Source organism: Podarcis pityusensis (assembly GCF_964106645.2).
Source record: "Podarcis pityusensis genome assembly, chromosome: 1".
NCBI lineage: Eukaryota > Metazoa > Chordata > Lepidosauria > Squamata > Lacertidae > Podarcis > Podarcis pityusensis.
This window is the reverse complement of record NC_138028.1, coordinates 119,752,400-119,766,234: the sequence shown is the minus strand read 5'-3', so window position 1 is coordinate 119,766,234 and position 13,835 is coordinate 119,752,400. Positions and strand designations below refer to the sequence as shown.

The 13,835-nt window shown below is 44.0% G+C and overlaps 1 protein-coding gene across 1 annotated transcript in view; it reads left to right on the top strand.

The window, feature by feature from the left end:
* MYO3B (myosin IIIB) overlaps positions 1 to 13,835 on the top strand; it is a 296,654-nt gene that overhangs the window by 233,511 nt on the left and 49,308 nt on the right. Inside the window, exons 32-33 of the mRNA XM_080972245.1 lie at positions 4,141 to 4,204; positions 5,571 to 5,706. Coding sequence (XP_080828371.1) covers positions 4,141 to 4,204; positions 5,571 to 5,706 — 200 coding nt within the window. The remainder of the gene's footprint in view (positions 1 to 4,140; positions 4,205 to 5,570; positions 5,707 to 13,835) is intronic.

Genomic DNA, 13,835 nt, shown 5'->3' with positions numbered 1-13,835 from the left:
TTTTGGACATAGTTTTATAAACCCAAGATCAAGAACCAACACAAACCGCTATGGAAATTGGATTATTTGTTTGTTTGATTAATATTCAACCTTTTTCCTAGCGCGGGACTCGAGATGGCTCACAGCATAAACCAAAAACATGCATTAAACATAAACATTTTTTTAAAGTAAGTTATTGTATTTATTCCAAAGGCCTCTTTCCCTTGCAGTCCCCGGCACCACCACTACAGTTTACATTTGGAGAGTCCCCCAACTCCCTGGTCCTGAATGGGGTAACTGTGCCCCTGAAGGACCAGGTGTGCAGTCTAGGAGTCATTCTGAACTCACAGCTGTCCATGGAGGTGCAGGTCAATTCTGTGTCCAGGGCAGCTACCTTTGAATGTGACCTGGAAACTACAACTAACCCAGAATGCAGCAGCTAGACTGGTGACTGGGAGTGGCCGCGAAGACCACATAACACTGGTCCTGAAAGACCTACATTGGCTCCCAGTACATTTAAGTCCACCCAAAGGCAACTATGGGGTTGCGGCGCTCATCTCGCTTTCAGACTGAGGAAGCCGGCATTTGTCTACAGACAGCTTTCTCGGTCATGTGGCAAGCATGACTAAACCACTTCTGGTGCAACAGAACACTGTGACAGAAACTAGAGCGCACAGAAACACTGTTTACCTTCCCGCCGCAGCGGTACCTATTTATCTACTTGCACTTTTGGGCGTGCTTTCTAACTGCTAGGTTGGCAGGAGCTGGGACAGAGCCACGGGAGCTCACCCGTCACGGGGATTCAAACCGCCAACCTTCCGATCAGCAAGCCCAAGAGGCTCAGTGGTTTAGGCCACAGCACCATCCGTGTCCCTTCACAACAGCAGCATATCAACACTGCCAGTGCATTACACAATTGAGATGATCGAACCACATTCAGAAGGATATAATACAGCTGAAAACAGTCAAAGAAATAAAAAGTCCACATATCAAATATGGGTGGTGGAACATTTTTCTCAATAAAAAAAGAAGCTGCAACGTTTTGGGGAAAGGACAGGCATAGGTGTGATCTATGCGAACAACTAACTCCTGTCACAGTCAAGTGGCCCATTCATTTCAAGAATCTGTCCTGCATGGTACATTTGTAGGTGATGAATGTTCCCATTGACTTCAGCAGCCGCAGGATGAGGCCTTAACGAATTAAGTGGCCAAGCAGAGGTGCAGTGAAATCCTTTTAGCCACAAGCCACAAATTACATAAGCCAACACACTGGGAAATAGGTACTTAAGAGGAACTACTGCCTCTTTATGGTTTGTGGCTCTTTCCATCGTTGTCCTTAATTAAACCAGGCTTCCAGGAAAGCATAACTTGTGTTCTTGTTACACAACAAGTTTTGTTTCATTTCTCCCAGGACTAAATTGGTGATAGGGTTCAGCTCCCACCGTCTGTTTTCAAGACCAGGACTTAACCCTGGGATATGGGGTGGGGGCGTGGGGGAACACCCAGAAAAAATGCCCCTGAAAAAGTTCAGACTTGCTTCCCGTTCCATGTTTTCCCTACACCATTGCATGTTATCATTCTCAAGGGGCAAGGCTGGCCCAAGACATTTTGACACCTGAGGCAGGTCTCAAAATGGTGCCCCCTTCACCGCCAGGGAAGAAGGGGTGAAGGAAGATCTACATTAGGAACGGGGGGGGGGGGGGAGGCAGGAAGAAAAATTGAAATTGGGATCTGCTGCCTGAGGCAGTTGCCTCACGTTTGCCTCATGGGTGGGCCGGCCCTGTCATGGGGCATTCCAGCCACATTTCCACGTTGCTGCTTGCAGCAGTGGCAACGTGTTTTCCCTTATCTCTAATTTTTACTACAGTGGTACCTTGGGTTAAGTACTTGATTCGTTACGGAGGTCCGTTCTTAACCTAAAACTGTTCTTAACCTGAAGCACCACTTTAGCTAATGGGGCCTCCTGCTGCTGCCACCGCGCCTCCGGAACACGATTTCTGTTCTCATCCTGAAGCAAAGTTCTTAACCTGAGGTAATATTTCTGGGTTAGCGGAGTCTGTAACCTGAAGCGTATGTAACCTGAAGCATATGTAACCCGAGGCTCCACTGTATTTAGTACTTGATTTTATTTGTTTTCATGAGACGCTACACAGTACAAATTCCGTGGGTATTGCTCACAAAAAAGGTAAAAATGTAACAGTGGAGAAAAAAAGATAAATTAATAAAAAACCCTCATCCACTTCTGTTTCCTGAAAGTGCTGCAGGTTCCACCTACCCACCCACCTGAAAATCACCGCAATGCCCCGTGGCATTGGGAGGGGAATTCACCCAGACACAATATATTTGCACATGTGTCAATACTGATATAAGTTTGGCTGCCAGATTCCTGTGAATGGATCTGTGGTTGTTACCATTTTGCCTAAAGAGCTGCTTGACAAAAGTTAATAATTTGATTTAAAAACCAAAGAAACTCGCACATTAATGTTCCTTTAACTGCTTTGGATGTTTCCTAAATGGACAACACACTGCAGTGTTGGGGATCAGACACTAATACGATCTAGGGATATGGGGTTTTTGGGGGGGTGAGGATTTTTGAGCTGAGAGACGGAAATAGATGAGAGCTGAGAGTTACTAGTTTGAAATGCCTGGAAGAGGGGGGCTAAGGGCCCTGCTCTAGGAATACAGTGGTACCTCAGGTTAAGAACTTAATTTGTTCCGGAGGTCAGTTCTTAACCTGAAGCACTACTTTAGCTAATGGGGCCTCCTGCTGCCACTGCGTGGCCGCTGCGCGATTCCTGTTCTCATCCTGAAGCAAAGTTCTTAACCCGAGGTAATATTTCTGGGTTAGCGGAGTCTGTAACCTGAAGCGTCTGTAACCTGAAGCGTCTTTAACCCAAGGTACCACTGTACCTGTTTGTCTTGTCTATACACTGCTTGTATATTCATGAATGAAGCAAAGATGGCAAATATGCCATAAGTCTCCAGGGATTTTCCAGCCAATCCCCTGGATCTTCCCACCTCCTCTGCGATGTTGGGAGCATGTGATAATGTTTACAGAGTAAAATTTTAAGTTGAGGGTAACAAAAGAGGTGATAAGTGTGTGGGGGAGAGAATGCCATGAGCTACTTAGAGCTTTGTTTCTTGTTTTCCTGTTTGCGAGCTAGCAGTTGTCTCCTGAAGAGACAAGCTACATAGGGCATTGAATTAAAAAAGTGGCTTACCTCTTCGAAAGGTAGCAGAGACATGCAAACCTGCACAGAATTTTGCTTAACGGTTGCCATTAATTTGATTTTAATTAATTTTTATAATGAAATGTTTTTAGAATGTTGGATTATTTGATTGTTTGATTATTTGATTGTTGTTAGCCGCCCTGAGCCCGGCTTTGGCTGGGGAGGGCGGGATATAAATAAAATTTATTATTATTATCATTATTATTAAACAAACAAGGTTTTGGCTGCATGTGCAATTCCCCTGCATATCATGACTATTGATCCTAACCAATGTTCTTACTGAAGGAGACCTGTTGTTTTATTAATTTTAAAGCCATGTGTTCCATGCACAATCATGATATATACATTATGCTTTTAATATTTTAAAACAGTAAATTCAGAAGTGTGTGTGTGTGTGTGTGTACATGTACACGCACATACACACCCTGATAATTATACAGTGGAACCTTGGTTCTCGAACGGCTTAGTTGACGAACAAATTGGCTCCTGAACACTGAAAACCCGAAAGTAAGTGTTGCGGTTTTCAAACGTTTTTCGGAAGCCGAATGTCCAACACGGCTTCCGCTTGAGTGCAGGAAGCTCCTGCAGCCAATCGGAAGCTGCGCCTTGGTTTTCGAATGTTTTGGAAGTCAAACATACTTCTGGAACGGATTACGTTCGAGAACCAAGGTACAACCGTACTAGGTTTTATTTATAATGGAACTGTTGTATTGTGAGTTTTATTTTGTGTATCCCACCCTTGATGAATGGTAGGTGAGCCATGAAATAAAATTAAATAAAGTAAAATAAAACAGCAATTTGCTTACCTAATGAGGAAGCATGATTGATGGGCTGGGCACATGTGGGTAATTTTATTTTATTTTTTTAAAAGAGAGAAATAGTAGTAGTATTAAAATGACGACAATGATTATAACTTCTTGTTGTGTTTTAGGCAGCAAAGCAACAGCGCAACTTCTCCTACAGAGCTGGATTTTCTCGACAAACAAACAAGCAAGGTACTATGAAGCTCAGACTCTGAAACGACATGAAATCCCTGCATCTACCGTTCTGAAGTGTGTTCACGGTTGCTTGGCATAACCATCAGAACATGAAACCGTTAGTGGTGTTTTGAAGTCTTTGAGACAAAAGGCTGCTTGCTAAGAACTTTAGTTCTGTAGAAAGACAGGGAGGTACAGTGAATAAGGGAATCAAAAGGCTGGAAATCTGCTGCTGAGAATAAATGCTAGCTGCTCCCTGAGGTGATTTGTCTGTGCACTTCACTTTCTACAGATGTTAGAGCCTCTTTTTGAGTAAGGACCTGAGGTTCTTTGGTAGCACTTTGATATCCTGCTTGAATTCAATATGTGAAATGGAGGAGTCGCTCTGTGACTGGGAGCACAGCGCAGTCTTTGAAGTCTGATCCAATTTTTGCTGCTTACCATTTGATGTTGAAAGGATGAAATGAAGAAAATGTACCGTTTTCGCCAGTAACTCTGCTGAGCATATGTAAGATTAAAAAAACAAAATCCCTTGGATGATGTACTTAGAAATGTTAAGCAGATTAATACCTTCCTATAGCTTTCTCCCCCTCTTCTTCTAAAGATACAAATTAACTTTGAGAGGGAAATCAGCATACAGTATACGCCATTATTAGTTGCCTCTGTGCCGGGGTACAGGAGTGAACCGGGGGCAGGAAAGAAATAAACATTGGGAGACGCAGGTGTAAAAACACTGTTGGCCAGGGAACACGCAGGGCTCAATCCAGTCAAATACAGGTGCTGTGTGCTCATGTATAAATCCAGAGGAGGGGGATTTTGGGGGGATGGGATTACCACATGAAACAAGATTTTCTCCATGGTGGTATCCCAGCTGTGGAACTCCTTCCCTACCCAGATCCACCCCACATTATAACTATTCGAATGGCAACTCAAGTCCTGTTTGTTCTGACAGGACTTTGTAAATCTGAACGATTTACAATTCCTTTGCATTTGTAAAATGTAATTTGAATGTAATTTAAGGCTGACTTTGTACTGTGCTTTAACTTTTTTATATTTCCACGCTGCGGCTTTGTTGTTTTTTGCTATCCTGGGTATTCGTGAGGGGAAGGGCAAGATAAAAGAAAATAGTAAATAAATAACAATGATAACAACATATTGTGGAGCGCCAGAGGCCTTAACAGAACTGAAACTGGGTAGATCGGATCCTAAATGGTTCTACTGTATAACTGGGGGCATTTGCACGAAGCTGTCCAGAAGTTTAGGCTGTATTCTTACAAATCCACTCGCACACTTTGTTTTCCTGCCTGAATGGAATTCAGATATTGATTTGTGTTGTTTTCCCCCCTAAAAGAAATATTTTCCATTTCCCCCCCAAAAAATAAAGGGTTCAGCTGACACTTCGGCGCCAGTGATTGTTCAAAGACATTCAGACCAAATGAAGACTTTGCAGCCCATCAGCCAGTCCAGCTCAGTGACAGATCACAAGTTCTCTTGTCCACTGAGGTCGCATGAAACACAAGGTAAGACATATTCAAACACACCAATAAAACCCAACACCCTTTAATGTTGAGAATACCTGTTCTTTGTGATAGATCCTCAGTCGCAGCTATGGTGGGCAATATTCATCAAAATCAACAGAGGGTCAGTTACCTTTTAATCTTTTCCCTTGCTTTTCACCCAAAGAATGGAAACCCGCCATGATGGCGGATCTACTCTATCTTTGTCTATCATCTCTACATTGTTAGTGTTGCTGTGCATTTTAGGCATGCTTTGATCACATGAGTGGGTCTCACAGTTGTACTATTGTCTTAAGGATGTAGCCTTAGGATACATTCTATCCAGTGTCTTGAATGTTATGGATTCTGCTGAGATTCTTCTTAGGGGAGATGCGTGAAGACCAGGTAAAGGACCTTTTCAGTGGTGGCTCTGTTTGCGGAGCCCTTTTCCCAGCAGACATACCAAATATTGCAACTTCTCAGCAAAAGGCCTTCTCATTTACAAAGTCTGCTTAGTTTTTTCATTGATGTATGGCTACAAGCAAAATTATATTATCAACATATACAAGCAGAAAAGTTGTTTTCCTTCATTTGCAAAGAATCATACAAAACAAAGTGGCACTAATAAAGAAAAGTTCCAGGGTGGCAACAGAAAGCAAACTAAAAATGCTTTTGCAGTTTATCAAAACTATCCCGCAGTATCAAGTTACAGGAAAAGTGGTGCTATTAACAGTAATCCTTCTAGTTGGTTAATTGGTTCGGCAACTTCCATGCACATGACATGTGATGCTAATTATTTTCCCCAAGAGTTAAATGATAACTAATCAGAGGCGGCTACAGTTGCAAATGGCAACAAAATATCTAATTAGAATAGTAGAGTGCCTGGTATCTAGTGGACAGACCAAAGCACTCGTCAGGAGAGCTATGAGATTCAGGTGAGGGTCATATGCCTTGTCAATCCCAGCAGGTATATAAGAGGACGACCCAGCTTGCCCAAGCCTCAAAACAAGCAACGGGAAAACAGTAAACAATGGAGTGAAAAGGGGAAAAAATATTGGACAGGCCTCCGGCTTTTATCATGAACCTCCCTAAGAGCTCTGGTTGGAACTAAAGGGTGGGGTATTGCATGTTATAAATACAGTGGTACCTGGGAATGTGAATGGGATCTGTTCCGGAGCCCCGTTCGCATCCTGAACAGAACATAAGATGCGACAGCGCGTCTGCACGGGTTGCGTTTCGCCGCTTCCCGCATGCGCGTGACTTCATTTTGACCATCTACGCATGTGCGAGTGGTGAAACCTGGAAGTAACACACTCCGTTACTTCCAGGTCGCCACGGTGCACAACCCGAAAATACTTATCCTGAAGCGTATTTATCCCGAGGTATGACTGTGAATGCACAAACAAACAAAAGCCGTTTGGACTTCATGCATCCTGTAAACACACAACCCCAGGCCCAGGTACCCTACAGTTCAGTAAGCTTATTGGTTTAAAAACAACGATCTCGTATAGTATCCAAGAAAACTCTCAAAAGAAAATTGTTAACTGGGTGTTAATACGTTTGTTCGTTTCTTGAAGTCTGCCCACTCCTGCTGGTTCTCAGTGTGTGTCTGCTAGCTACACGTTTGTGTATTTTCTGGACCAGGGCTTGGAGCTTGAAGCCCAAGTGAGTAAGGTAAAAGGTAAAGGACCCCTGGATGGTAAAGTCCAGTCAAAGGCGACTACGGGGTTGCGGCTCTCATCTCGCTTTCAGGCCAAGGGAGCTGGTGTTTGTCCACAGACAGCTTTCCAGATCATGTGGCCAGCATGACTAAACCACTTCTAGCACAACAGGACACTGTGACGGAAGCCAGAGCGCCGTTTACCTTCCCGCCAAAGCGGGACCTATTTATCTACTTGCACTGGTGTGCTTTTACGATCTGGGACAATGCAGAGAGGAAGGTGGGCAGCCAAGACAGAAATGGCAGAAAACCAGCTGGGAGATGGAATTAACTGTTACAAGTGAGCTGAGGTCAGAATAATGGTGTGGGAGCAGGAGGATGCTGCCATGCTCAAAGCAAACGCCTGCAGTTGAAGACGTAGTCCTGTTGCAATGTGCGTAGAAATCAGAAGCAGGAGGGCCTTGCGTGAAGGGGGGCAGAATCAGGATACTGCATCTGGTTCAGAGAGGGAGGGGCATGCAGAGAAGCAAAAGACCAAGCCAAGAGAAACTGCTGCTCCGGCAAACAACTCGAGGCTGCCTTGATACTTAGCATTTATACCCAGCAGGTTAGCAGTGACCTAAGTGACAGCAGCACCAGATAAGTCCAAGATCAAATCTGATGTAAGATGGGAACAAACATGACTTGCAGCAGTGAGCCAAAGTGCAACGTTCATAGATTAAGATCTGATGCCTCTTCCTGACATCTTGCTGCATATAATTGTTTTCAACCCACCGAAACAGCCCCACAAAATTTCGAGTTATATGCAGTGCGGGCATGTAACAAGTAAGTAAAGCAATGAGCTGCCGTGCCAGTTTTTTAATAATAAATTTGGCAGAAATTCCCTCTTCTACGCAGGAACAGTGTCCCTCTTTTTCTTTTCCATTTGGCCGCCATTTTTATATTCCACCTTTTCATCGGGAAGGTAAACGGCGTTTCCGTGCACTCTGACTTCCATCAAGGTGTTCTATTGTGCCAGAAGCGGTTTAGTCATGCTGGCCACATGACCTGGAAAGCTGTTTGTGGACAAATGCTGGCCCCCTCAGCCTGAAAGCGAGATGAGCACCTCCTCCCCATTGTTGCCTTTGAACGGACTTAACCGTCCAGGGGTCCTTTAACTTTTACCTTATTGAGTAAGTCCCCACTTCAAGAATAGAATCTTCCACCTCCTGGCAAATAGATGGAGAAGAAATGAAGGCAGTGAGAGATTTTACTTTCTTGGGCTCCATGATCGCTGCAGATGGTGAGAGCAGTCACAAAATTAAAAGACGCCTGCTCCTTGGGAGAAAAGCAATGACAAACATAGACAGCATCTTAAAAAGCAGAGACATCACCTTGCAAACAAAGGTCAGTATAGTTAAAGCTATGGTTTTCCCAGTAGTGATGTATGGAAGTGAGAGCTGGACTATAAAGAAGGCTGATCGCCGAAGAATTGATGCTTTTGAATTATGGTGCTGTAGGAGACTCTTGAGAGTCCCATGGACTGCAAAAAGATCAAACCTATCCATTCTGAAGGAAATCAGCCCTGAGTACTCACTGGAAGGACAAATCCTGAAGCTGAGGCTCCAATACTTTGGCCACCTCATGAGAAGAGAAGACTCCCTGGAAAAGACCCTGATGTTGGGAAAGATGGAGGGCACAAGGAGAAGGGGACGAGATGGTTGGACAGTGTTCTCGAAGCTACCAGCAGGAGCTTGCCAAACTGCGGGAGGCAGTGGAAGACAGGAGTGCCTGGTGTGCTCTGGTCCATGGGCTCACAAAGAGTCGGACACGACTAAACGATTAAACAACAACAACATTTTCATGGAACAGGACTTTTGAGGATGTGTGCATTACACTGGAACACTATAAATGATTTCCATATTAAACAATAAATCTGCTAAATGAAACCTTTCCCGCCCCCTCAACAAAACCTGTGTAAGAGACATCACTTTTACACTCCTGGCTTTCTCTTGAACGCTGAATAATACCTTTCTCTCCGGGTAGCCCAACAAGATGGTAGATGCATTACCAGAGCAAACTATTTCACTGAGTGAAAGTGGCAGAATTCTGCAAATGGGGCAATAGAGAATCCATTGTAAGCAAATACAAGCTAGCTTTGTGACAGCTCCTGTGTCAAAGGAGCACCAATTATTATTATTTTTGTTTCTGATGAAGAAACGGCTACACCATTGACTTGATCTATCAAGGAAATAAGGAGGTGGAGGGAACAAGCAGGCGGCCACAGCCTTTCTTGGTAATGTGTTTAAAGCACTTAAGGGAAGCAGTGATTATCAATCACTCTTAAATGAGTAAGTGTTAAAGATATGAACCTGTTGAAGACTAATAGCCTATTCCAGTGCTTTTGAAAGCGCAGCTCTTCAGCTGGAAATTCAAATGCTTTCACACCCCAGTGAGCCTGAATTGCACCGAGTGCCTGATGTGTAGTTTTGAGCGTACAGTGCTTGAGCTAAAATGAAATGGTAAATGCAGTGCCGTTTATTATTCTTGGAATAAATTTAGCACATAAGGGTATACAATGGGCAGCCATCTCAACGGGCCATGCATGTAGCCCAGTCCTGTACAAGTAAGGAAGGTGACCAGATGGGATAGCTCAGTTGGCAGAGCATGAGGCTCTTAATCTTAGAGTTGTGGGTTCGAGCCCCATGTTGGGCAAAAGTTTCCGGCCTTGCAGGGGGTTGAACTAGATGACCCTTGTGGCCCCTTCCAACTCTACAATTCAGTGATTCTATGAATAGAGGACAGGGCTCTTGTAGCTTTTAATAGCTGTGTAGAAGAGGGAATTTCAGCAGATGAAGCTCATCATGCAAACCACACATCCTGGAATTCCCTCTTCTGCACATCTGTTAAAGATACAGGAGTCACGCCCTCTGTTTCATCTGGTCACCTCACAAGAAAGTACATGGGATTGCAGACTTGATTTCACATTTACTCACAGATAATATGTATGGAAGTGAGAGCTGGACCATTAAGAAGGCTGATCACCGAAGAATTGATGCTTTTGAATTATGGTGCTGGAGGAAACTCTTGAGAGTCCCATGGACTGCAAGAAGATCAAACCTCTCCATTCTTAAGGAAATCAGCCCTTGGTGCTCACTGGAAGGACAGATCCTGAAGCTGAGGCTCCAATACTTTGGCCGCCTCATGAGAAGAGAAGACTCCCTGGAAAAGACCCTGATGTTGGGAAAGATGGAGGGCACAAGGAGAAGGGGACGACAGAGGACGAGATGGTTGGACAGTGTTCTCGAAGCTACCGACATGAGTTTGACCAAACTGCAGGAAGCAGTGGAAGACAGGAGTGCCTGGTGTGCTCTGGTCCATGGGGTCACGAAGATTCAGATATGACTAAATGATTAAACAACAACAACAACAACAACAACAACAACAACAATAATAATAATAATAATAATTTATTATTCATACCCCGCCCATCTGGCTGGGTTTCCCCAGCCAATCTGGACAGCTCCCAACAGATTATTAAAGTCTCGATAAAATATCAAATATTAAAAGCTTCCCTAACCAGGGCTGCCTTCAGAGTTGTCTTCTAAAAATCAGGTAGTTGTTTATTTCCTTGACATCTGAGAGGAGGCCGTTCCACAGGGCAGGCGCCACTACCGAGAAGGCCCTCTGCCTGGTTCCCTGTAACCTCACTTCTCGCAGGGAGGGAACCGCCAGAATGCCCTCAGAGCTGGATCTCAGTTTCTGGGCTAAACGATGGGGGTGGAGACGCTCCTTCAGGTATGAAGGCAAAGCCACCCAGATAGCTCCTTTCCCACAAACAGCAGCTTTAGGAAAGAGCTATATGACTAGGTGACCCATTTCACAACTGCCTCTTGTCCACTCCAGATTGCTTCCTCTCCCCCACTGCTTCCCTTTATTATAATGTTCCCAATACGTTGCTGTGAGGGATCCAGGCCTCGTGAAAACATGCTGCTAACTGGGTTATTTTTAACAAATCTCCAACAAATCTTGTAACACGCCTCTCATGGCTTTAAGAACAATATTTTAAAATTGGGAGTTAGTCTGGGGGGGGGGGATATTGCAAAATTATTGCATCACCTGCAGATGTTTTCCATTCTCCCAAACAGTGCTGCGAACCCTGTTCTCTTTTGCATCTGTCCACCATGGTGAAAGGAAATGTGTCATTCATGTCTGATGATTAATTGGGACTCATGACACACACAAAACCACCAAATACCAACTGCAATAAACCTGCATCTCTATCAGTGATGAAATATTGGAGTTTGAATAGTGCAACATCACCAAGGCAAAAACCTGTGGCTTGTGTACAACAAATGAGAAGATTGTTGTGTGAAAAGCCCCCCTTTCATTTGAGAAGAAAACAAAACAGTTCAATATTTCATTTATAAAAGAGAAGCATCATAAAGGCCTGGTTTTCTTGACTTTGGCTATGATCCTATGGCCACTTACCTGGGAATAGGCCAGACTGAACTCAGTGGGGCTTATTTCTGAGTAAACAAATAGAGGATTTCACTGTTAGTATCCTGTGCAAAGACTTTGTTCAACTGATACTTTAAAAGGAGACAAGATCTCCAGTTGTCTTCTTCAGTCCATGGGAGGACTTCAGATTACTCTGAATGTGATCAGCAGGCGTCAACACTTTTATTGCTTCGGGGATTTAAGCAGTGCAATCCTATGCATGCCTACTCAGAAGTAAATCCAGAGTGAAACTTTAATCTCTCTCACCTTCCCATTACATATTATGATCCCTTTTTACAGTTTAAAACACGCGCACAAAAATTGCTGGAACTCTGTGCACTCCTGTTGTGCACAATGTCTTCATGAAGTTAAACCAAGACATCCTCAAGGCAAACGCAAATCAATGGAAACAAAAGCCACTTTAAACTTCCTGGGTAAAAACAGACAAAGTCTGGAGAGAAGCCCCTTGTCCATTTCATCTCAGCAGCAAGTCCAGCGGAAGCCTCAAGGCAAAGTCTCAAGGTTTATTGTTATTATCATCTACTTTAGCTCTTTTGTGACCGAAGGATTAGCAGCTGTGACACACCAAAAACAGAAATACTTTTCTTGTAGCATTCAATAAAAGTGCTGCTGAACGCACAGCCCTCTCCACTTTGTGGATCAGTTGTCTTTTGTATTGCATATATCACATCCCTTTCTTCAATTTGGGTGAGGGTCAAGCATAGTCTTAATAATAATAATGTGCAAGTAAAACAACAACATTCTGTCCATCTTAGCTACACGACTTGCCCAAAAAGGGGGAAGGGACCTCTTCAATTTACATATGATTCGCCTAGCTGATCAGCAAAAGATTGTTGCCCATCACCAAACATTCACATTTCAACTACAGTGGTACCTTGGTTCTCAAACTTAATCTGTTCCAAAACCAAAGCGTTCCAAAACCAAGGCGCCCTTTCCCGTAGAAAGTAGTGCAAAATGGATAAATCCATTCCAGACTTTTAAAAACCCCTAAAACAGCAATTCAACATGAATTTTACTATCTAACGAGACCATTAATCCATAAAATGAAAGCAATAAACAATGTTCTGCGGTCACACAATCAATCCATCAGTAGCTGGACTGGGTTCCACACAGTCACAAAAACAAAACAAAAAAAGAGCCCCCAAAACAGAAATGCTAAATAAATAGCAAAAACAGACAGACCCCAGCGTAACACTCAAAACGGAAGTGTGGCACTCAAAACAGAAGCACAACACTCAAAACGGAGCACATTTGGCTTCTGAAAAAAGTTCACAAACATTTACTTCCAGGTTGGCAGTGTTTGGGTTCCAAGTTGTTTGCATACCAAGGCGTTTGAGAACCAAGGTACCACTGTACAAGAACAAGGACACAGCTCTGTTTCCAAAAGCTGTTCGACTGGCAGGCTAAACCAGGTGAGGGTAGCTGATGAGTCTCAAAGCCGTGGTGAGCTGGGAACTTGCCCTGCATGCAAAGACGGGTTCCAGTGGATTGAGCAGACAAAACCAATAGTGGGTCCAATGGTCAAGAAGATAGTTTCTGCACCTGCTGTAGAGAGAAGGGAGGGGCAGATGGGGCTCCTCAACCAAGGAAAGTAGACCACCTAGGAAAACAACAAACACTCTGTGAGGTGAGTGGGGCTGAGAGACTTCAGAGAAGTGTGACTAGCCCAAGGTCACCCAGCAGCTGCATGTGGAGGAGCTGGGACGCGAACCCGGTTCACCAGATTACGAGTCTACTGCTCTTAACCACTACACCACACTGGCTCCTCCTAGGAGGAAAACTCTGATCCTAAACCTCCGCTGCCTTGTGGGATATCTTCAGGAGAAGAAAAGGCTAAGGAGTAAACCTTACACAAATAGAGAATGGAGTCCCTAAGATGGTTGGATGGTGCCTTTTATGCCTCCTTCTGGCAACTACTGCACCAAGCTGGTGCCAAACATATTCTCTGCTTTCCTTTGAACCACATCAGCAAGGCTAAGAGTCTTGTCATCTG